General features: G+C 48.2%; 1 protein-coding gene across 1 annotated transcript in view; it reads right to left on the bottom strand.

Moving 5' to 3' along the window:
• Window positions 1-23,146, bottom strand: part of norpA (no receptor potential A) — a 553,315-nt gene that overhangs the window by 353,260 nt on the left and 176,909 nt on the right. The window contains exon 12 of the mRNA XM_075865873.1: window positions 4,340-4,659. Within this exon, the coding sequence (XP_075721988.1) occupies window positions 4,340-4,659 (320 nt within the window). The remainder of the gene's footprint in view (window positions 1-4,339; window positions 4,660-23,146) is intronic.

Below are 23,146 nucleotides of genomic sequence, written 5' to 3'. Positions count from 1 at the left end.
TTTCCGGTAAGGGGTAAACGTGTTTTCGAGTTATTTTGTTAAGATGACGATAGTCAACACAGAAGCGAATTGACCCGTCCTTTTTCTTAACAAGATCGACTGGAGATGCCCAGGGGCTATTTGATGGCTGGATGACACCACGCTTGCGCATATCAACTACTTGGTAACCGATAACCTGGCACTCTGTCGCGGACACGCGATAGGGTCTTTGACACAGTGGTGCGTTGGTGCCCGTGTCGATGCGGTGACACACAGCTGACGTGTGGCCGAGGGGACTATGCTGGCAGTCAAGGGAAGAACGGAACTTGTTCAGGAGTCGTAGAAGCTTAGGACGATGCGAAATGGTTATCGTGTCGGCGATAGAGCTGCTCATATGTCAGGTCTCAGCAGTCTGCGGCGAAGAGGCACAGGTCAATCCAGCGACTTCATGTTCGGCAAAAAAACCAGTCCGCATGACGATAATTGCAGAAGGGTCAATACTGTAAACATACCCGACGCACTCGCCCCGAAGTAGTGTTACAGAACATGACAGCAAATTTTAGATGAGCAGTCTGCTGACGCCGTCATGAAGTTCTAAAAGGGCATGAGGTAGCAGCGAACACTTGCAACGAACGAAAATGGCACACGGCGTGAAAAGGGCACTCGATCCGGCGAGCGCGTTGCAAAACACCATGGCAAGGGCAAAAGAGTGCGGCGGTATGGTAACGTCTTGAGACACAAATAGTTTGTCCCCAGTTTCAGGAGTGTCATATAAGGAGCGTCGCTAAACACTTCAAATGCCACCTCAGCGCGAGAGCAGTCGATGTTGGCCTTATTAGCGGAGAAAGAGTCCCAACCCAAAATGAGGTCAGGTCATGGGAGCAGGAATCCAACACTAGCAATTCGACGACATAGATGAGGCCGTCAATCGCAATGCGAGCAGTACGGGCAGCGGCCGGCGTGACGTGCTCTGCACTCAATGTACAAAGCGATGTACTTGCTAGTGGCGTCATAATTTTTTGAGCAAGCCGCAGAGTCTGGCACTGATCACTGAAACTGCGGCACCAGTGTCAACAACAGTGAGTGCAGCGACGCCGTCCACATATACGTCCACAACATTTGTCGGTGAAGAGAGAGGCCTTAGTCTTTTCGTGGGTGACGCAGTTCCAGCCTCTGGAACTGCGGCAATTAGTTTTCCCATTCCGGCGATGAAGGACGACGACGCATCGGCGATGGTGAGCAGCGTCGAGGCGATGGCAAGCGACGGCTAACAGGAGGGCGGTGGTCAGCGTACGATTACATCTGGTCGGGGTGCTGGGAGCCTGCGAACGAAGGGCACGGTGTCACATAAGGGGCAGGTTCGAAGCTCCGGTGGTAGTTCTGGTGATAGGCAGGGACACGCCAGCGGCAGTATCGCACTATGTGGCCAGGCAGGCCACAGGCAAAGCATTTTGGCCAATTGTCGGGTGTACGCCATTGTCCACTACTCTGGAAGGACCTTGGCTGAGCGAACCGATGAGTGGGCACGGCTGATGGTAGTGACCTGAAAGTCTGAACAGGTGAACTTGCGGCAACCTCGGCATAGCTTAGAGGTGCATTCACTTCGGCAGAAGCCACAGGGGTTGGCAACGGCGAAGTGTCGCGGGCAGATGGCAGAGCCGCGCAAACTTGCTCCTGGATGACCTCACGAACGTTTGCTGGCAGATGTGATGGTGGTTGGCCGGCTGCTGATAGCAGTGACAGCTGACGAGCGACCTCTGCGCGAACAAACTCCTTGATCTGCGATAGCAGCGACTGAAGGTCAGAGGTGGTTGTCAGGCTTGAGAGGGTGTCATCCGGGACGTTAGGGCATCGCGTGAGAAGACGCTGCCGTCATAGCTTGTCGAAACTCTGACACAGCTTGATGAGCATCGAGACAGCGGCAGGGTTTTTCAAGAGAAGCATTTGAAAGGCGTCGTTAGAAATGCCTTTCATAATGTTTCGTACCTTGTCAGTTTCCACCATTGTCGGGTCAACACGCCGGCAGAGGTCGAGAATGTCCTCGATGTAGCTGGTGAATGTCTCACCAGTTTGTTCGTACCAGCTTCGTAGGCATTGTTCTGCACGAAGTTTGCACACTCCAGTACGTCCAAAAACAGCTGCGAAGCAGGTGTTCAAGGTCGTCCAAGTAGGAATGTCTGCCTCGTGGTTTCTGTACTACAGCTTGGCGACATCCGTTAAACATCACGAAACCAAGTTTCATGGCATCATCCCATTTATTGTTAGCGCTGGCTCGTTCATAGGATTCCAGCCAATCCTCAACGTCTATCTCGCCTGTGCCACTGAAGATGTCGGGTGCTCGCAGGAGCTGGGCATCGGGACAGCCCCTGGTGGCGAAGCCCGGGGGGTGTGTGAAGACAGCGACGTCAGGCATGACGGACAGCAGCTTTCGGCTACGCAATTCCAGGGTCGAGAAAAACCGCAGCAGCCTCCACCAAAATATATTGTAAATGCAAGGCGAAAAGCGCTAGCAGCATCGGGACAGAAGCAGAGAGCTGGGCGAGTATACGGGCGTCGTTGCAGCAGCAACTAGGCAGTCCTAGCTTGCAACTCGCGCCAACGTGTCGATGTCGCTGCGGTAGTGGGCATTCCTCTTCACTACAGTATATAAACACCCTCGCTACAGCCGAGGGCGAGTGGGGCGTGGCGTGGAACTTTATGTGTGCCGTTTCTTTCAGATTGCTCAGTGCCTCACCTTGCAAACACAACACCCAGCAGAAATCTAACCCTATGCGTGGCAATCGAACCCTTCTACGTGGCAATCAACTATTCTACCACAGAGCCATGCCAGGTCTTGGAACTGCTTTGGAAACAGACACTATGCTGGCATAATGTTCGTGAAACATCAATTGTGGTTGCAGTTCTGGCTAAGTAAACTCTCAGTACATGAAAATCTGTTTAACAGAACTGCTGCTTAAGTGAAACAAATGCTTCTGACAGGATTGGTTTCATTTTTGCATTGTGTGCCCCTGTTCATCTGTAGTAAACGGAACTCCTGTTAAACGGGACACATTTTATTGGTCTCTTCAGGTTCCGTTTAATGAGAGTCTACTGCACTTACTTTTATGATAGAGCCGTCACGTTGGGTTAACGTCAATTGTGATTAAAAGCCATTCACTGAAGTTGATTTACGTAGTAGTGTCCAGGGCTACCATCATCGCAAACACAAGCACTGCAACTCATCCTACCACTGTTGTCAATACCCTTGTTGCTATTGATATCATTAGGCAACCTGAAACAACTGGTTATGTAAAAGACATGCGACTGTTCAACATACGTCTCTGCACACAGCGTTTGCACATACCTTTAGCAGTCGTTTTGTAATGCTTCACTCAATAAAAAAAAATTGAACACAGACAGCTTCCCTTCGCATATCGTCGATTCTAAAAATACATGGGATCTGCCAATATTTTTTTCTCTTTTTTTTCCTATCGTGCAATTTTGAAGAGAGAGAGAGTGATTGTACATACAAGTTGACTTACAGTTATGTAAGTACAGCACTTCCAGGAAAATTAGTTGCCATGAAAAGACTTTTTGTTTTGGTATTTTTTCTGATCATATAAAAAGAAATAAAGAATTGTTTGCTGCAACACCAAGTTCAATGTAGCAACATTAAAATGTACAAAAGGTAAGGTTATGCTGATATTTATAATGTGCCATGATGAAGGGAGAAAGTTTTAGCAGCAATAAAAACTTTTCTACTGCTCTTCACCTGGTTCAAAGGATCCGTCAAACAGTCACCCAACAATGTGTGGTTTTCAGCAAAAACTAGAAATACAGGGTTTATTGTGCCTGTACAAACTTTAAAAGTTGGCCTTAAAATGATATTTCAGTGCAAAACAGGCCCTAGAAGATGCCAGCTGTAAACCAATATTTTGCCATAATGCCAGCACGTGCAGCAAGAAGTGGTGCCGCCGTTTTCCACCACAGTTCCCTGGCCACTGCAAATCAGTCAATTTCGATGGCAACAAGAAAAAAGTTGAAATATCTCAATTTCACACACAGCTGACCATGGAACAACATCGTTCGCCAAAATATGGATGCTCGCACAGTTATCTGCTTGTTACGTCACAACTTACCAGTGAGCCAGTGTTGCCCAACTTTCAGGCTGCTTGTGTGTTTTTAAAAATATTCACATGTAATTTGAGTACCCAACCAAATACACTAAAATTTTGCCAGCTCATTTCTAGAAGATCAGAGATTAAACCCACACGCCATATACTATAATCCATAATTGGATGTCATGGCTCCCTGCGTTAAAATTATCTGCACTAAATCAAGCCATCTGTGTAAGCAAATCAGTTGCAGCAGAGTTACAAACCTGCATCCAGCTAGAAGCACCTGTCGGTACATTTCCACGGAAGACTTGCCACCAAACTGCCTCCCGGTGAGGTAAGTGTTATGAGAAGAGTTGATGTAGTAGTGAGACAGGGGCTGGTCCATCTCCATGTACATGTCGAGCCGGTCAAGAAATACGGGGGCATTCTCGTCTGACATGAGGTAGCGCACCAGGCCCCCCTGGCTGAGACGACCCTCCTTCACATGGTCGGGGTTGGCCTCATGGGCCGACACTATCTCCCGTGCCCGCCGCTCGTCGTAGAATGGGTGCAGGATCTCATTGAGTCTCGGGTCGCGTTGCTTCTGCACGAGTAGAGACAACTTTTTGCATCTTGGACACTGCTCGTAAAACAAATACAGAATAAGTAAACAAATTTCATTCTTTCATCTGACATGCTGACTCAATCAAATATAAAAATAAGTCGAGCCCACTTTAACAAACCTGACCGTGACGCGGGATTCGTTCGCTGTAAACTGAAGTTCATAGTAAATGAAACACAGCTAGTTGCAAAATAGTTGCAAGTTAAACCACGAAATTTTTCTTCGCAAAAAAGTCTCTAATGCGTGTGTTTCAAAGAGCAGAGACAATAAGGGGGCCTCAAGTTTATCTAAAGTGACAGCGTGCTATTCATCGAGGCCCTTGTCATATACAAGCTGCCCGAGGCTATTGACGTAGCCAATCGCTACAGGCACACTCGTGGGAACTGGCTCCAAAGTGTCATGGTAGCCCTCAATCGATTTCACACAATCACTCTTGCTGTGCACTTTCTTCACAATGTTCTCCTCCGTGCATAGTTCCACAGTGTTGGCGTCACCATCGGCCGCGATAAAATCATGCCAGCAAATGTGCAGCCCTCCCATGTCGTAGTTTACGATGCGCTGCCACTAATCACTGCCGGAGTAGTCCTGTTCGGAAGCATCAGGCTCGGCATCAGGTCCAACATTGACAAAGTCAACCTCGCAGAAACAGTTTCGCACACATGTAGGTGTTACGTACAACAAGCCTTCACCCTCTCCGCACCTGAATACAGGGACACCCGAAGCGACTAGTTGGCTGCCAGGCGATCAAAAAATATGAGGAGCGCTCCACAAAGCGGCACATATAATAATTCTTAAACGCGCAAGTTACGCCCAAGCCAAGCGGTGGCACTTTGGACATTGTGTTGAGTGGCAGGAAAATGTGCGAAGGCCTCCCCTCTGCCATCCTGGTCACACAGGCACACCAACAGTGAGAAAGACACGCAAGCACAACGTACAAGCCAGTACACGTGGAAATGCTCTGGGCCTGTTTCTAGCCAGAAAAGGAAACTTCTAGGGCCCAGCGTCGGAAAACAGTGGAGATGGGCCAAAGAGTTGCGATAAGGACAAGAGAGCATATTTGTGAGAGACAGGTGAAGGAGTTGCAATAGAGTGAAGAAAAGGGAGCATGGCGACCTTGAAAGCCCAAACGCAGGAAGAAGGCATGTTGGGCATCTTGCTTCAACAATCCATGAAATGTGCAACTCAGGCGTAGGAAAACTTCGGAGCCTGGATGCGCAGAGGTCATAGAATCACATTGTGGTGCTGGCAGGCTTGCACAACTCCACTAACTTCATAAAGAGTTTTATTGTGATAGCAATTGTATGGCCACTCTCGACTGATTTCTGCTGTCGCCGTCACGTCCCAGATATGTGCATGTGTACGTATATATATATATATATATATATATATATATATAAAAGGCACTGATAAAAATGAATCAGGAGAAAAAAATTCCAAGGCACAGGCACGCACCGGGTATTTAAACCAATGACACCTCGCTCCTCAGCACGCTGTATTAACCAACTAGGCCACACCACTCAGGCTATCCATCTCACCAACGGAAAGTTATGTATATACAGCATTATCACTGGCTTACTCTCAATGGACTTGAAAGAAACATTCTTGAACAAAGCTTGTACCTTATTTCAACAAGCCATCCTTGTTTCCCATAAACATTGCCGAGCCCCAAGGCTTGATCAGTGGAGGGGTTCACTGAAGCACATACAGTTAGCCTGTTCGGGAAGCTACTGGTTATGTGCGCCAGTGAACTCGTATCCCATCAAAATGCGCCCCGCCACTTTCATTTAGACCGGTAACCTCAGCTGGCTGCCCCAGATGAGTTGTGGTAACGCTTTCCCCGTTAAAACATCGCCCAGCTTCGTCGTCACCACTAAAGTGTACATCTTACCAGGAGCCTTGCAGATCGACGTCATGAACTTCTTGCTGCACAGCTTCTATGCACTGTGCCTACAGGATGTGCCAGTGATAATCACTGGAGACTCCAACATTAATGTACTTCGATGTGTATACCAGTGGCTTGTCACGTTTCTCGATGCCAAACTTTGACTTTGCCTCCAGTCGGACGTCAAGTGGTGAACTTTTCATAACAACACCTGTTCAGATAATCTGGTTACTGCATTACTGTCAATTCAAGCACAATCGACCATGTTCACTACATTTCGAATGGCTGCTAAATCTATTAGCTTTACTCTGTATAACAGCCTGATGTATTGTTATTGCATTCACTGCTTTGACCTTGAGCTGAAACTGTGACTTCTTCTTAATAGCATATGCTGAGTTAGCAAGGTTGCGTATGGGCGCCATATGAGCTTTGGAGCAGCGTTTGTGCAACAAAGTGCGCAATCTCTTCGAAATCACCACAAAGGTTGATTCTAACCCTTGTGGGCCGCATGCTATTACATCATATTTTTTGCGAGCAGACTGCAAACTATAACGGCGGTTAGCGTTACGATGCATGTGCAGTGGCGGCGACCACAACTGATAGATACGGAATGCTTTGCATACACTATTTGAAAACTCTCTCATTTTTTTTATTGAAAAATCCCTCATATTCGCACACGTGTAGAGAGCATGGTGAGCAATTCACAAAGTGAGCGAGAACAGGACCTACACACGGAGGGGGCAGCGCAAGCGGGGGCACTGGAACGATATGAAACCAATCTAGACGATCCGGTACAGTCGGCAATAAACGGTGTTGGCAGATGGTCTGGTCACTCTAGGCTGGCGACGACAACGATAGTGTAACAGGACCAGCTATAAAAAACTGTGGGGAGACTGGTCAGCTGACCAATCTTCAAAAGATCGGTGGCCGTGTGAAAACATGGGCCTCATCTGGAGATACAGGGTACTCAGAGTAGCGGGCAACAAAGAATGGAGGGTTGTGTAACAAAAAACAGTTGAAGAGAGTGACAACTAAAGGGTTCTGGAGGCATTTGACAATAAAGATTTACGAGCACCTCACCGATGGCTTATCGGTGGTCGAAATATGTGTCCCTAAAAGTCGCTGAAGTGCTGACTCCGTTCGCTGTAACTGATCGGCGGCGCTCAGAGACGATTTCTATAAGTGTGATTTTATGCCATTGAAATATTATATATTTCCACAGTCATTCGGGTCTCATTCGTTCTGAAAGAAAGTTCATTTTAAGTAGAGCCGCTACCCTACAAGCGAGAAGAACAGTGGTTAGCCAAATGTCAATTGCGTTTTACATTTCTAGGGTCTCTCATCAGGCCGTATTAAAGATTACAGTGCGCAGCGATTCCACTGCTTTCAGTGTGCAAGACATAAAAGAAGGGCACCAAGTGGCTGATTGGTATTGCCAGACTGCAAATGATTACATCATTAGATGCATTTTTTTCAAGGCTTGTGCAAATAGTGAATGTTAGGTCCAAAGTGAATTTGAAGCGAATAGTGTTTTAGTTCAACAATTTCTAATCGAATTTGAATGGGATATATGGCATATTATAAAAGAAACAGGCACATTTATCATGAACTAATAAAACTGCACAATATTGTTCTGATGGGGCGTATTTGTTGAAGGGCGAATGGCGAAGGGTAGCCGCGCTGACACCGAGCTGCTTCCAAAACAGCCCACTTTGTTCTCCTCTTCCTCGCTTCACACATTGCCGCTTCAGCGTAACACTCCCCCTTTCCCAGACGAAGCCCCCTGGGCGAGCATCAGTCACGAGGATGAAAGCGCTTCAGGCGGGCAACATGAACAAGCTGCGTCGGCCTAGAACGGTAGCCGCGAGATACAAGACGAGCGATTGAATATGTCACATCACTTAGGCGATCGACGATGACAAAAGGACCGGTGTAACGAGCCAGTAACTTCTGGTACAGAACACGCTTGCGAAAGGGTGTCCATAGCCATACTTTTTCTCCTGTTTCGTATGACAAGTTCTTGTGCCGTGAATCATAGGCGAACTTGGAGCGGTCTTGGGTTGCCAAAGTACGGAGCTGAGCTAGGTGACGTGCTTCCTCTGCGCGGCAAAGAGTCTGGGCAATGGAAGAATCCTCATGCGCATGAAAGGGGAGAATGGTGTCAAGAAAGTGACAGGGTGGTCTGACATAAAGAAGATAGAATGGACTGTAGCCAGAGGTTTCATGCTTTGCCGTGTTATAAGCGTAATGTATAAATGGCAAGATGTCACCCCAGTTCTTGTGCCTGTACATCGAAACGTACACCGAAAGCATGTTGGTAAACGTTCTGTTGGTGCGCTCGACGAGGCCATTTGTCTGCAGGTGATATAGGGCCGAGTGGCGAAACTGGCAAGCACAGAGAAGCAAGAGTTCTTCTACAACATCGGCTACGAATTGTCAACCACGATCACTCAGAATATTTTGAAGCGGTTTATGGCGCAGTATCACAGAAGAGAGGAGAAACCTTGATACATCGATGGCCGTAGCTGTTGGTAGCGCTTTGGTTTCCACATAGCGTGTCATGTGGTCAACGGGTAACAGAGACTATGATCCAACGGTTGTTGTTCAATGAGCGCAGAAATGGACCGAGAAGATCCACTCCAACAATTTCGAAAGGAGAGGAGGGTGACATCAAGGGGTGGAGGAGACCAACCGGGGTAGTACTTGGTAGCTTGAATTGCTGGCATTTATCACAAATGGCCACATACTTTTCTGTATTGCGTCGCATGGTAGGCCAGTAGAATCGAGCCAGCAGGCAGTGGTACGTTTTGGCAAACCTCAGGTGCCTCGCTGATGCGTCGTCGTGCATAGCATAGAGTACGTGCGTTCTCAAATTCTTGGGGACCACTAAACGAAGGCGGGCACCATCAGCCGCGTAATTTTTTTTATAAAGTAAGCCATCTCGGACGATAAAGTAATGGCTACCTATCGGTTGAGCGGCTGAGTCATAGAGATCATCCAAGCTGCGGTCGTCGCGCTGTTCTTCCCGGAAGGTAGCGAGGTCAGGAAAAGCAGTATCGTTGATGGTAGTTAGAAAATCGTCAAAATTGTTGGAGTCACATAGAGTGGTTGGTAGGGGAAGCCTCGAGAGACAGTCAGCGTTTACATGATGGCAGCCACTCTTGTAGCATATTGTAAAGTTAAATTCCTGCAAACGTAGCGCCCATCGCGCGAGGCGACCAGAAGGGTCACGGAGACCAACCAACCTAGTGAATGGTGGTCAGTCACGATCGTGAACTGCCGCCCGTAGAGATATGAGCGGAACTTATGCACAGCAAAAACCACAGCTAGGCACTCTTGTTCAGTAACGGTGTAATTCTTCTCGGCCTTTCTCAATGAACGACTGGCGTAGACGATGACATGCTCGGCGTCATCGAAGCACTGGATGAGCACGGCGCCGATACCAATGCCACTCGCATCGGTGTGCACTTTTGTCATGGCAGACGGGCCAAAATGCTGCAGTATGGGTTCAGACGTGAGAAGGAATTCAAGTTCACGAAACTAGGCATTACACTCTGCTGTTCAGATGAAATCTTCATCTTTGCAAAGCAGTGAAGACAACGGGTAGGCAGTATCTGCGAACTTGGACATAAATCGACGGAAGTATGAACAGAGACCTAGAAAACTCCTTAGTTCGCCTTGTGACTGCGGTTGTTTGAAACAGGTAACTGCAGCAATCTTCTGAGGGTCTGGGCGCACACAATGTTTGTCTACAAGATGACCAAGTACAAATGTTTCTCGCTGACTGAAGTGACATTTCTTGGAGTTCAAGGTAAGGGCAGTTTATTTGAGGCATGTTAAAACAACGTCAAGTCGATGGTTGTGTTCAGCAAAAGTGTGTCCAAAAATGACGATGTCATCGAGGTAACATAAACAAATCTCCCATTTGAGACCACACAGTACCGTGTCCATAAACCTTTCGAAAGTCGTAGGGGCGTTGCACAAACCAAACGGCATGACAATAAATTCAAACAAGCCATCTGGTGCGACAAAAGTGGTTTTCTCTTTGTCAGCGGAATGCATAGGTACCTGCTAATAGCCCGATCAGAGGCCCACAGATCAGAAGCAAGATGTTAAATAAAGACAGCCGATAACGTCATCTATGCAGGGAAGCGGATACACATCCTTTTTCGGCACCGAATTTAGACACCAGTAGTCGACGCAAAACCTCCAGGACCCATTTTTTCTTTTTTTTTCTTCACGAGAATGACCGGTGCAGCCCAGGGGCTAGAAGAGTCTTGGATGACGCCCTTAGTCAACATGTCTTCCACCTGTTCGGTGATCACCTTGCTCTCCGATGCAGACACACAGTATGGTTTCTGCCTTATGGGATGTGCGGACCCCGTGTCAATCCTGTGGCGAGCCCGTGTATTGGGAACACAAACTTTGGTAGCGTCCTGGGTGAAATCAAACAATGAAGCATGCCTGCTAAGGACGCTGATTAGGGCTTGACGCTTCTCAGAGGGTAGTGTCTTGCTAATCATGTTCAAAAACGGCGAAGAGTCTTCGGACACACCAGGGCTACTCTCATGCGCCCGAGATTCATTCAAGGCGTGATTACTTAAAGCGTCGATATTAAGGCTCGTATCCGCTTCAAATGAGGCAAATCGCATACCACTTGGAATCACAACAGACTGGTTAGACAAATTTGACACCCACAATGTACTTGTGCCACAGGCCACAGAGACAATATAGCGAGGCTTGAGCACACCCTTCTTTGCGACGATTGATGGCATCAGCTCAACAACAGCGTCGAATACATCGTTGTCGGCACTAGCAACAGTAACCTGAACGCTGGATAACGAACGGGGCGGTACGACGGAATCTTCACAGACGGCGAGGGTGTGCGAACAAGCAGCAGGTTGGTCGGGAACAAAAGGAGAGACAAAAAGCTCGCCAGTAATACAATCAAGAGTGCCACTGCACTGCTGCAGGAAATCTACACCCAGAATCACATTATGCATTGATTTAGCGAGCACTGTGAATTCGGCTTGATAGACGTTATTAGAAAAATAGATGTTCGCGGTACATACACCAAGAGGTCGTAGTAATTCTCTACTCGCAGCACGAAATGTGCTCACATTATCCCATTTGAACATCACCTTATGACCTAATTGGGTTTTGAAATCCATGCTCATAACGGAGACACTCGCTCCCGTGTCCACTAAAGCTGTCGTCGTAACATTGTTCACAGAAAGACAAATCTTGGTATGACGCATAGTCACTGGTGGAGGCGAAGCGGCGGGTACCTGAAGATGATTGGCGACCTCACCTCTATCGGTCGCGCCGCCTAGTTTCCTGGCAGCGAAGTGAGTCGTTGTCGAGGAGATGGAGATCTTCGGTAGCGTGAAGGTGGTGGCATCAAGCTCCGCACAGACGCCGGGGAGTCACTGCGGTGATTCCCCCCGATGGTTTGGCCTGCTGTCCGAGTCCGAGGGCCAGGGTGTCTCGTCAACGTGCTGATTGCTGCACCCGTAGAAAGTGCGTGGTTGCCCATAGGACGGTGCTGCCGTGCAACGGCGATCAGGGCAGAATCGGGCGACATGACCGCGGCTGCCACAGTGAAAGCATATGGGACGATCGTGGGGTGTGCTGAGGTCAGCAGAAGGATGAATCGCCTGATCCCTTCATGCTTGATAACCGATAGGTGGTCTGCGCGCGTATTCGTCATCCAATGGGTAGTACGGGCGCATAGTTTGGCTTGGACCTCGAGGATGAAGCGTATAGCTGTAGGCATCAAGGGAGACAGCGTTGATAGTCGTAGCGCTTAAGTCGCACGGAGGAAAGGGCTCTCGATTATTAGGTGCCGGCCGAGAAGCTGCCTCGCGTAGGTCGAGCTCTTCGCGCACTACTTGGCGAATCATGGACGCCAGATCCGATGGGGTTAGATGCATGTCAACACTGGCGACATTAGTGATGTTGGGCAGGCGGCCGAACTTTGGTATAATTCACCGCGCTTTCAATGCTTCAAACAAACGGTAGTGCTTGATAACGTCACTTACACGCTCCAAACTTTCTTTTGCGATGAGGAACTGGTTAACGTCTTCCGCGGTCTTTTGTAGAAGATGACCAACCTTGTCCTCTTCTGTCATCCAGGGGTCCAGTGCCTTGCGCAACTTGAGCACATCCTCGATATACGTCGTGCAGGTTTCCCCGAGGACTTGCGCTCGTTGCATAACAGTTTGCTCAGCACGCTTCTTCGCTGCCGGATCCCCTAAGCACAATTTGATTTCATCGACGAACTTCCACTACATCGTCAGACTTTCTTCATGGTTTTCAAATCATACAGATGCGGTTCCTTTGAGAAAGTCCCACACTATTGAGCTGACCGGTGGCATCCCAGCCATTAAACCGACTCGCCCGTTGGTAGGAGCTGAGCCACGAGTCGACATCTTCTGCAGCTTGTCCAGCGAAGAATGGAGGCTGGATATAGGGCTGCCACGGAATGCGGAAAGCAGGTGGCTCGTTGTTATTGTTGTCGTGAGACGCCATCACAGGTGGTAGACCAGCAAGTCGTCGGCTTCGGCGAAGCTCCGCCTATTGCACCTCAGCGGTCGATGAGTCGCCGTTCGTCGGAGGCACCGTTATCGTACCCAGTACTTCTCACCAAAACTGTTATGATGTGGCGTATTTATTGAAGACCGCATGGCAAAGGGTAGCCGCGTTGACACCAAGCTGCTTCCAAAACAGACCACTTCGTTCTCCCCTTCCTCGCTTCACACGTTGCCGCTTCAGCATAACGATATTTTTGAAAAAGTTGAATTAAGGCCTGTGCAAATGCAATTTTTTTATTTAAGGTAAGTGGAAACAACTTTGAATAGTAGCATAATTTGACTTCCAGTAGAATGCAAGTGATAAGCTGTAAAACATCTAACATTTTAAAATTTTCTATACTTAGCGCACATATGCCAATATAACAAGCTTTTAAGGTGAAAAGTTGATGAATCAATGTGAGGGCAGTATTCAATCAAATCAAATCGAATTCTATTTCAACCATATACAACACTACAAATGGAGGACAATGGTAAAAAAGTTGCCGAGAGGTGGCTTGACTAGTTTGCAGCCCAAAGTAATCTATGGCATGTATGCAACAGCAAAAAAAACTGTTCGCAAAGGAAAACATGAAAATATATGATTAGTGCAGAATAAAAGCAATATACAATAGCCTACAAAAAAGCAAACAAAAATACAATGTAAGGATCGACAAAATTTGTTTTTCTATGCAAACGTAAGTCTAAGTTCAGCTGAGGAACAACAACACGAATCAAAATGAATTAACTGAAAGTAGTTTAACAATGATGGTAAAGAATAACATAAACATTCTACAGTTGAATCTCATTAATTCGAACACACATAATTCAAACTTCCGGTTAATTAGAACTCACGATGAGGTCCCGTCAAAGCTATGTGTATTTCAATGGGCGAAAACGCTGGGTAATTCGAACGTTCAAGCACTTGCCACGGTTAATTTGAACATACCGGGCTCTGAAAATGTTCTCAGCACCCCACCCAATCCCACGGCGGCACCTCCAACGCTTCAACGCTGCGCGGAAAAGGCAAGGAAAAGAAAAGAAAAGGCTGCGGGTGGAATGCTCTCTCTCTCTCAAATGCCAATCTGCAATGCGCCTGTGCCACGCTTCTCCCTTTTCCACCCCTGCCACGTAAAGACCCTTCTCCTTCCAACATTGCGCGCAAAGAGAGAGAAGAAAAAAAAACAGCTGTCGCCAAGTGTGGCTCTCTCGCGTGCGCCTCTGCCACATTTCCCCCTTTCTCGTCCCTGCCACGTAACCCTTCTACTTTCAACGTTGCGTGCAAACAGAGCAAAAAGAAAAAAAAGTTGCCGTGAAGTGTTAGTTTATCTCAAATGCCAATCTGCTTCTCTCCGCGTGGAGACGCTCCTCCTTTGTTGTCATGTGCTGGCCACACTGCGGCTTTGGCGCAAACAGTAGTAACGGAGATGCAGTCACTGTTGTCGATTTTAGAAACTGTCGGCGCTGGACATTGCCGCGCACAACTTCTCTTGCCAGAAGAATGCTGAAGCCGAAGTAGACATGCTTTGCAAGCTGCGTGCGAAATCGATTGACTCGCTGCAAGGCAAACCTGTGCAGATGCGCATCACCGATTACTTCAATGACAAATGTCCTGTGATTTATGAGTAAATGTAAGTCTTCTGAAACTTCCCCCTCGTGCGTTAGCTCAATGCACATGCACCACTGCATGGGGAGCCCTCTGCGAGATGATTTAGACTCCAACCAAAAGTTTTAGAGAAACCCGATTTGGTTTCTTCCTCATGGGTGACTGCGGAGGCTACATAGTAGCGTCGTCTTCAAAGCACTCACGGGTGGCTCATGACCCCTCTCTCTCTCTCTCTCGTTCTGCCCTGGAGCACAGTCCATGTGAATACAGTCGGGGAAGGGTTCCGAGAGAGCGGTTGATATTATGGGCTGTCCTCTGTATGTGCCACAACTCCAGGAACAACCTTCTCCTCCAATTCGGCTCGCTTTCAACGATAGCCGTCGCTTCAAAATTTATTTTGTGATCCCACGTCTCGGCATGTTCGGCGACTGCGCTGCATTCTTTGTAGAACTTCCGCACATCGTTGGCGTGTTGCTTCAGTCGTTCCGGTAGGTTTTTCGTCTCGCCAATATACAACGAGGGGCACTCGGCACACGGAATTTTGTAAACGACACCGGGGCGCCTGTCCATTGTCGGCCGGTCTTTCGGGCGGGGGAGGAGGCGGCCCAGCGTACACGAAGGCATGTGCGTGATGCGAACCCCTTTCTTCCTGAAGATCCGCGCTAACATCTCACTGGTTCCCGGAACGTATAGAACCGGTACGCGTTTCGGGGGGCTGCCAATTGAGGTTGATTGGTGTTTTCGTCTCCTCTGTTGCTCTGCGTGGCGGGTGGTGGCTCGAATGAAGTTTTTTGGGTATCCGCTTTTTCTGAGGTCAGCAATTACGTGGGCCTCCTCTTTCTTTCGCTCGGTGTCATTAGAGCGCAAGTTCCTAGCTCTCTCGAGTAGCGTGGTGACAACCGATGCCTTGTGGCAGGCATAGTAGGAAGAATCGAATTGAAGGCAGCGGCCAGTGTACGTTGGCTTCCTATGAATGGAGAACTCCAGGCCGTCACGCTTTCTTGCCACCTCGACCTCGAGAAAGGGCAGGCAGTGGTCGCTTTCACACTCGGTGGTGTATTGTATGGCTGGGTGGACAGAATTTAGGTGTTGTCTGAAGTGTTCTACTGCAGCCATCCTAATGACGCAAAAGCAATTGTCCATATAACGCAGAAAAAGCTTGGGTCGCGGCGAGAAGGAGCTGAGTGCTTTCTCTTCTATGTACTCCATGTTTGTCATCGTGAAAAAGATGGAAGCTCCCATCACATTTCTACTGTTCTGCCTAAAAATAGTTCCTTTGCAGGAGAAGTACGTACTGAAGAGGCAGAACTTCAGTAGACGACAGAGCTCGTCAACCACCAAAGGAGTCCTTTCACTCAGGCTTGCGTCCTCCTCAAGTGCAGCACGGGCAGCGGAGACAGCTAAGGGAACTGGCAAGTTGGTGAACAATGAAATGACGTCAAATGAGACCATGCTCTCGTCATCGCCGATGCTCACATTTGACGCTAGCTGCACGAAGTGGCTGGCGTCACGGACATGAGTTGGTGTCTTCCGGGTTAGTTGGGCGAAGATTTGGTGTAGAAAATTTGAAAGGGCTCGGCATATGGAGGAAGTGAAGTCTACAATCGGTCGGAGAAAGACGTCAGGCTTGTGAATTTTTGGTAGTCCATAAAAACTCGGTGCGGATCCGTTACGGCAGATTAGTCGCAAGTAAAGTGTTCTGAGATCCGGGTAATGCTTGAAAATTTCTGCGAGTAGCTTGTTTAGCTGTGTCTGGGTTTGCTTCGTTGGGTCCTTTACTAGATGCATGTATGCGTCTCTTCTAGAAGAGCTGAAACCTTTCGATCGTAGTCCTCGCTGTCCAACACCACCGTCGAATTGCCCTTGCCGGTGGGCAAGATGACAATGCTTCGATCCCGCCTGTGGGAATTGAGGCTGGCCCGCTGCCTTTGAGCAAGCTTTGCCGCTTTTTCTGCCGTTCTCATGTCCCGACATGTCTCCCCTCCTTTGCTGTCTGCCGCGCTGGGGGAGCGGAGTGACGTTTAACCCCCTCAGCCGATAGCAGATGTTGACTGTGGCGCCGCGCGCGGAGTCTCCCGAGAGGTTTTTGCGCGCTGCGTCGGGAGCGGGCAGAGAGATACTCTCCGGGAATGCAGACGGTGAGCTACGCAATCTTTTCTGTTCGTCGACCCCCGTCTCTCGGGGCTCGTCGGAGTTCGCTGACGACGCCTCGCGCCTGAGGCGAACGCTCACCTGTTGTTGTCCCATTGCGTACGCACGGCCGAAGGGTGGTACGGTGTCCTAGTGCGTGGCCTAGCTACGCCAACCCATCTCCCTCCGAAGCCAAGGCGAGCCTTTGCCCTCACTCGAGCAACCGGGTCTTGGTCCCGGTGTCTCCGTGGATCACCTTTACCGCGGAGACAGGCTCGTGGCACCCCGTGCAGTACTTTTATGCTTATGACATGGATAAGCCTACTTGCTTTCCCGCCACGCCTTTGAACTGGCTGTATGCGTTTGGTGTAGCCACAATAAAGTGTTGCAACTTTGAGCAGTATCGTGTTCTCGCCACGGCGACGGTTAACGCGTGCCCTGCGGCTCGCTAAGACCGGACCCACGCTGGTGGCCGTACTCCTTCGGGATACGTGTACACCACACTGGTGCCCAACGCAGTATCAAAAGCTCTAGCTTTTGACTGCTCTTAGCGAGTCAGTTCGCCTGCGCGATTCAAGCTCGTCGTAACATGTCTGCTTCGTGGCATGCCGCGTTGCACAAAGAGGCCACTGCCTCTATCGACGGGCGTCCTTCGGCGCTCGCCCGTGTCGTCACCCCCTTTTGTAGTGAATACACAACCAACATGGTAGCTGACGCGCTATCTCGTGCCCCCTGTTGTCTGCCGAGAACCTGGATTTCGGTGCGACAGCCGCTCGCGGTGCCTTAGCACATGCAAGCGTCGGGGGCGAAACAGCGGCGCAAAGGGTGAGTCCCCATGAGGACGACCTTGGCTGCTATCCAGGTAAGCAGCGCACTGCGTAGCGGCTGAGTGGGGGAACTTTCCGAAAGCCACCGTGCCGAGAGCGAACCCGTGACGCCATGCACACGGCGGTTGCTGCGGTCCTGAGTGGGCGCGATACCAGACTCCCCTATTTGGGAGAATGTGAATCGCAGAGCTATTGAAGGCTCAGCAAAGTGATCCGTTTCGAGTCTCGGAGGGACGGAGCGCCGTATACGCTGCTTGCTCTACGGCCGGGGCCGATAAACTGTCTCGAAGAGGCGGAGCGCCATTACGCTACTTGTTCTGCGGCGGGCGCGATTAGGGGGCTGAAACAGCGTGTGTCGCTGAGTCCCCGGCAAATTCATTTTGCTGGACCATGACGGGCTCCTGCTGAAATACATAGCCACTGACGACGAGTCCATCGACCCGTTTAGGGTGGTTATGCCCAGACGCCTGAGAGCCGCACTGTCGCGATCCTTTCACGACGAACCCATGGCCGGTCACCTGAGTGGCTCGAAATTTTTTGCAAACCGAGAAACGTTATGACCTGGCCCAGCAGGAAGCATGGCTTTTATCGCTATTTCGTGCCTGCAACGTCTGACAAACGGTCGAGCCAAGTGTTGGAAAGCCGCCCGGTCTTATGAGCCGACTGTCAGTGAGCGTCCGTGGCGCGTACTAGCTGAACGTATTAACGTCTACGTATGAGATTATTCTAAAAACAGCCGTGTAAGGATCCGGCAGTTGCCGAAAACCAAAGGTGCGCCGCCAAAGGATACACCAAGAGATAGTGGCCAGTGAAATACCGTCATCCGGGATACAGATTTTCGACTTATAAACCTTAATGCTCGAAGTCTTGTGAATAAAGTTGGTGATTTAGAACATGTGCTCGCTAGTTATGACCCTCACATGGTTATTGTTACCGAAACGTGGCTGCTACCAGAAATACAAGATTACGAGTTATTTCCTCCAGGTTTTAAGATAATACGTAATGATAGAGAAAATAGAGGAGGAGGAGTTGCAATCATAATAAAGGAAAATATTGAATTCGTAACCATGAATGGTATCCCTAATCACGAGAGCGCTTGGTGCCAAGTAAAATTAGGAACCAATTTAGTTGTAATAGGAGCAATCTATAGATCCCCTAACACATCAATTGAATACTTAGAGGCGATTCAGCACTATGTAGAACAACAGAAGACTCGAAACCAGCGGTTAATAATTGCCGGTGATTTTAACTTGCCTCGGGTTGATTGGAAATCACTTACCATAGAGTCACGGGAACGAGCTGACTGTGAAGTGCTGCTTGACATTGCTTTCGCTAACGATTTAACGCAGTTGGTACAGGAAGGCACTCGCAAAACGGGAACTGCGCAGGCTATATTGGATCTAGTATTTCTTGATGGACGGTTTGAAGATTATCAGGTAGCAGTAGAAAATGGCATATCGGACCATCAACTGGTATTTGTACAAAGTAAAGCCGACGTTCCTGCATCAAATGTTAAAGAATGTATTGCGCATGTCCCCAATTTTGATAAAGCTGATGACACAAGCATCATTGACTACTTATTGTTCCATCTAGACAGTCTGAGCCCTGATGATGACATCAATTCTTTGTGGACAAGATTCAAAACCATTATCTTTCACTGTGTAAATTCATTCGTACCCTTAAGAAAAAAGAGAAAGAATAGGCGTAATCCCTGGATAACGCGAGAGATAGTTCGTCTGAAGCAAAAAAAGACGGCAAAGGAAAGTAAAAAATCATGAAAAGATATCAAAACTTATGTTCACAGTTGCGTACAACGCTGAGGCAAGAAAAACAGAAATATTACGAGAAAACACTTACAAACTTCATGGTGTCTTCCCCGCAAAAGTTTTGGCGTCATTTGCACAAACCCCTCAAAGCCAATACAGCATTGTTGTTGACGACGAAATCATAACCGACTGTTCGAAAATTGCGTCTTACCATAATAAGTTCTTCCAGTCTGTCTTTTCAAATGATTCCGAATGTAGTGCTTCAACTACAGCAACATCATTCTCCCATATGTCTGACATGCCAGAAGTACGCATTAGCTATGAAGGAATACTATCGCTCCTGCTAAACATTAAAGAACATAAATCTGTTGGTCCGGATGGGGTTCCAAATGCTTTCTTGCGTAGATACGCTGAATGGGTTGCCCGATACTTGGAAATAATCTTTAATGCCTTCTTGAAACAAAAACGGGTCCCAGCCGACTGGCTTGTAACAAAAATGGTCCCGGTACACAAAACCGGAGACAAGCAGAATATCGAAAATTACCGGCCATTCTCCTTAACCTGCGTCTGCTGCAAACTCCTCGAACATGTTATATCCAAAGCTATATATCAGTACCTAAAAAATAAAAAACTACTACATCCTAACCAACACGGCTTCCGACAAAAGCTATCAACCGTAACGCAGCTTCTTGAGACCATCCAAGACTTTTCAAAAGCAATAGATAACGAAAGATAGGCTGATGCAATATGCCTTGATTTCGCAAAAGCCTTCGATAGGGTTCCTCATAACGAATTAATTAAGAAATTGAAGCAGATTGGCATAAATAACAATGTAGTAGAATGGGTCAGGTCATATCTGACATGTAGGACGCAGTATGTGGACATAAACGGCTACAAGTCTGATCGTTTACACGTAACATCTGGAGTCCCTCAAGGGTCGGTACTCGGACCGGTGTTATTTCTCATTTATACTAATGATATTTGTTCCGACATTAATCAAAATATTACTGTTAGACTGTTCGCCCATGATTGTTTACTTTATCGAGAAATATGTAACCATAGTGATCAAAAAATACTCGGCGATGCCTTGGCATCTATCGAGAAATGGTGCGAAACATGGAAAATGTAAATAAATAAAGAAAAAACGGTTGTTTTGCGAGTTAAGAACAAAGTAAAGCACGTCAAAAATTTCGAGTTTCAACCAAGTTTCACTGCGTTAGCTACCGTTAACAGATGTAAATACTTAGGAGTAACAATATCTGAAGACCTGAACTGGACCCAACATATCAGTAATATTCGCTCTACTGCTGAAAAGAAGTTATGATTCTTACGTCGCAAATTAAAACTGGCTCCAGCCCCCGTAAAGTTAACAGCGTACTTAACAATAGTAAGGCCTACACTGGAATACGCAAGCATCATATGGGACCCTTATCAAAAAGGATTAATTAAAAACATCGAGCGGGTACAAAGAAGGGCGGCTAGATTTATTCTTTCAAAATATTCTTGTAAAGATTCTGTAACACAGATGCTGCAAGAATTAAATTTACAGCCCCTCGTGGACCGCCGTCGCATAGCCAGACTTAAATTCTTGTTCCTGCTTTCCCAAAATACATTTAACTTTGATGCAGAGCAGTACCTAATTCCCCGTCAAGTGCGGAGCCTACGAAGTGTCCACCTCAGAAAATATCTAGTTCCTCAATGCCGTGTGAACACATATGCATACTCTTTTTTCCCTAGAACAATAAAAGACTGGAATGTATTACTCGATGCTATACGTGATTCTCAAACTGCAGAACATTTTGAAAACAATGTTACGAAATATTTTCTAAGTGAATCTTCGTAAACGGTGATTGCTGTTTTTGGTGTGTGTGCCTGTCATCTTTTGACTATGAATCTATTTGCTGTAACTTGTCTCATGTACGTTGTAGGATGTAATATTGGGAAGTGTATTTTGTGATGTATGTGATGTAGCATGTAAATCGTAGAACGTAGTATAGTGATGTACTCCTTTTGTATCGGCTATGCATTTCTTTTTTACGCATAACATGACGGTTGTTATGTCAGTTTTCTACCCCACCCCTGTAACGGCCCAGTCGGCCAACAGTACCTGGAAATAAAATAAAAAGATCCCCTTTGGGCCGTGCCCACATCGCAGACCTGAAGCCTTTTGTCACGGTCTGACGAGCTCGCGCCAGTGCCCTACGGCACTTCGCGCAAGCAACGGGCACACCCGGAGCGGCGGACCACATTCGGACCCCGCACCGGTATAATCTGAGGAAGCGGTCACCTTTGTGATTTCGCGTCGGACAGCGGACTTCTCCACAACCAAAGGCCCTCAGTTTACCGTCTAGCCTCAGTATGAGTTAGCTTTTTTACGGCCTTTTCTCATAATGAAGTCGAGCCCGCTCAGTCTGCTGCCAGTTTTTCTTTTTTTTTTGTTCATGAGTATTTTATGTTTCTTTTGTCTAGTATTAGATGTTATTTGTATTTTATGTTTTTTATCTTCCTTTGGCCAGATATTGAATATCATTTTGCTCTGTTTTACTTTTTTTTCGTGTTTATTTCGTCTACCGCGAAGGGAGTGTGACCTTGAGTGTCGGTGCTTTTGCCGGGAGAGAGAGGCGAAGGACGCTTTGCGCCTACGCTCGCACAGCCATCGGCGGTGTGTCTGTGTGCGTGTTTCTGTGCTTGTATAAGTGTGTGATGGTTTAGTGGGTGCCCATGAAGAGTGCGTCATGGCTTCCCCCCATCGACCCGGACACTGGAGGTGCTGGGGGGGCATTGACCCACTGACGTCAGACAGTCTGGCTGTGCTCTGATCTCGTCCGTCGTCGAAGAAGCCTTGCTGCCTTTCCCACCATGGCTCCTGCGCGAGGCCAGCTGAAAGCAGTTATATGCTGCCGGCCAACGCCAGGGCACCTCGCAGCCAATTCTGGTACGACCTCCCTGGTCACTGGAGAGGTCCGGCTTCCCGCAACGTCCCAGCTCCGTCATCGAGCCAGAAATGCGGGGCCTCCGAACCGCAACTTAAGCGGCGTTCGTCGGACTCGCGGCTAATTAAGAGCAGCAACGAGCCACCAGAGAGCCCCCTTCCAGGCCTCTGACCTCGCACTCGGGCATCGCACCTAGCGAACATTATCACGTTCTTCGGCCCCTCCGCGCGGTGGACGCTATCCCGCTTCAGTACCACGAACACTACTGCTACTTTCCTGTGCTCCCTTTCGCAATTGTTTTTATAGTGTCATGTGTTTATTTTGTTATTTATGTTTTTGTTTCTCCTTTGCCATCATTTTTCTTTGCAGCAGTTACAGGGCTGAACTGAGGTTAGCTGTCGCTCATAGCAGTGTCATTTTAACTTCATGTGTGACAACCGGGGCTGCCTTTTGCAGACCAGTAAGGGCGAATTTAGGAGAGGGGATGTGGGAATTGAGGCTGGCCCGCTGCCTTTGCGCAGGCTTTGCCGCCTTTTCTGCCGTTCTCATGTCCCGACATGTCTCCCCTCCTTTGCTGTCTGCTGCGCTGGGGGAGCGGAGAGACGTTTAACCCCCTCACTCGGTAGCGGATGTTGACTGTGACGCCGGGCGCGGAGTATCCCGAGAGGTTTTCGCACGCTGCGTCGAGAGCGGGCAGAGAGATTCTCTTTGGGACTGCAGACGGTGAGCTACGCAATCTGTTCTGTCCGTCGACCC

The sequence above is a fragment of the Rhipicephalus microplus genome, chromosome 6, assembly GCF_043290135.1.
Source record: "Rhipicephalus microplus isolate Deutch F79 chromosome 6, USDA_Rmic, whole genome shotgun sequence".
NCBI classification, from domain to species: Eukaryota; Metazoa; Arthropoda; class Arachnida; order Ixodida; family Ixodidae; genus Rhipicephalus; species Rhipicephalus microplus.
Note: the sequence above shows the minus strand (reverse complement) of the source record. Positions and strands in the feature narration are given on the sequence as shown.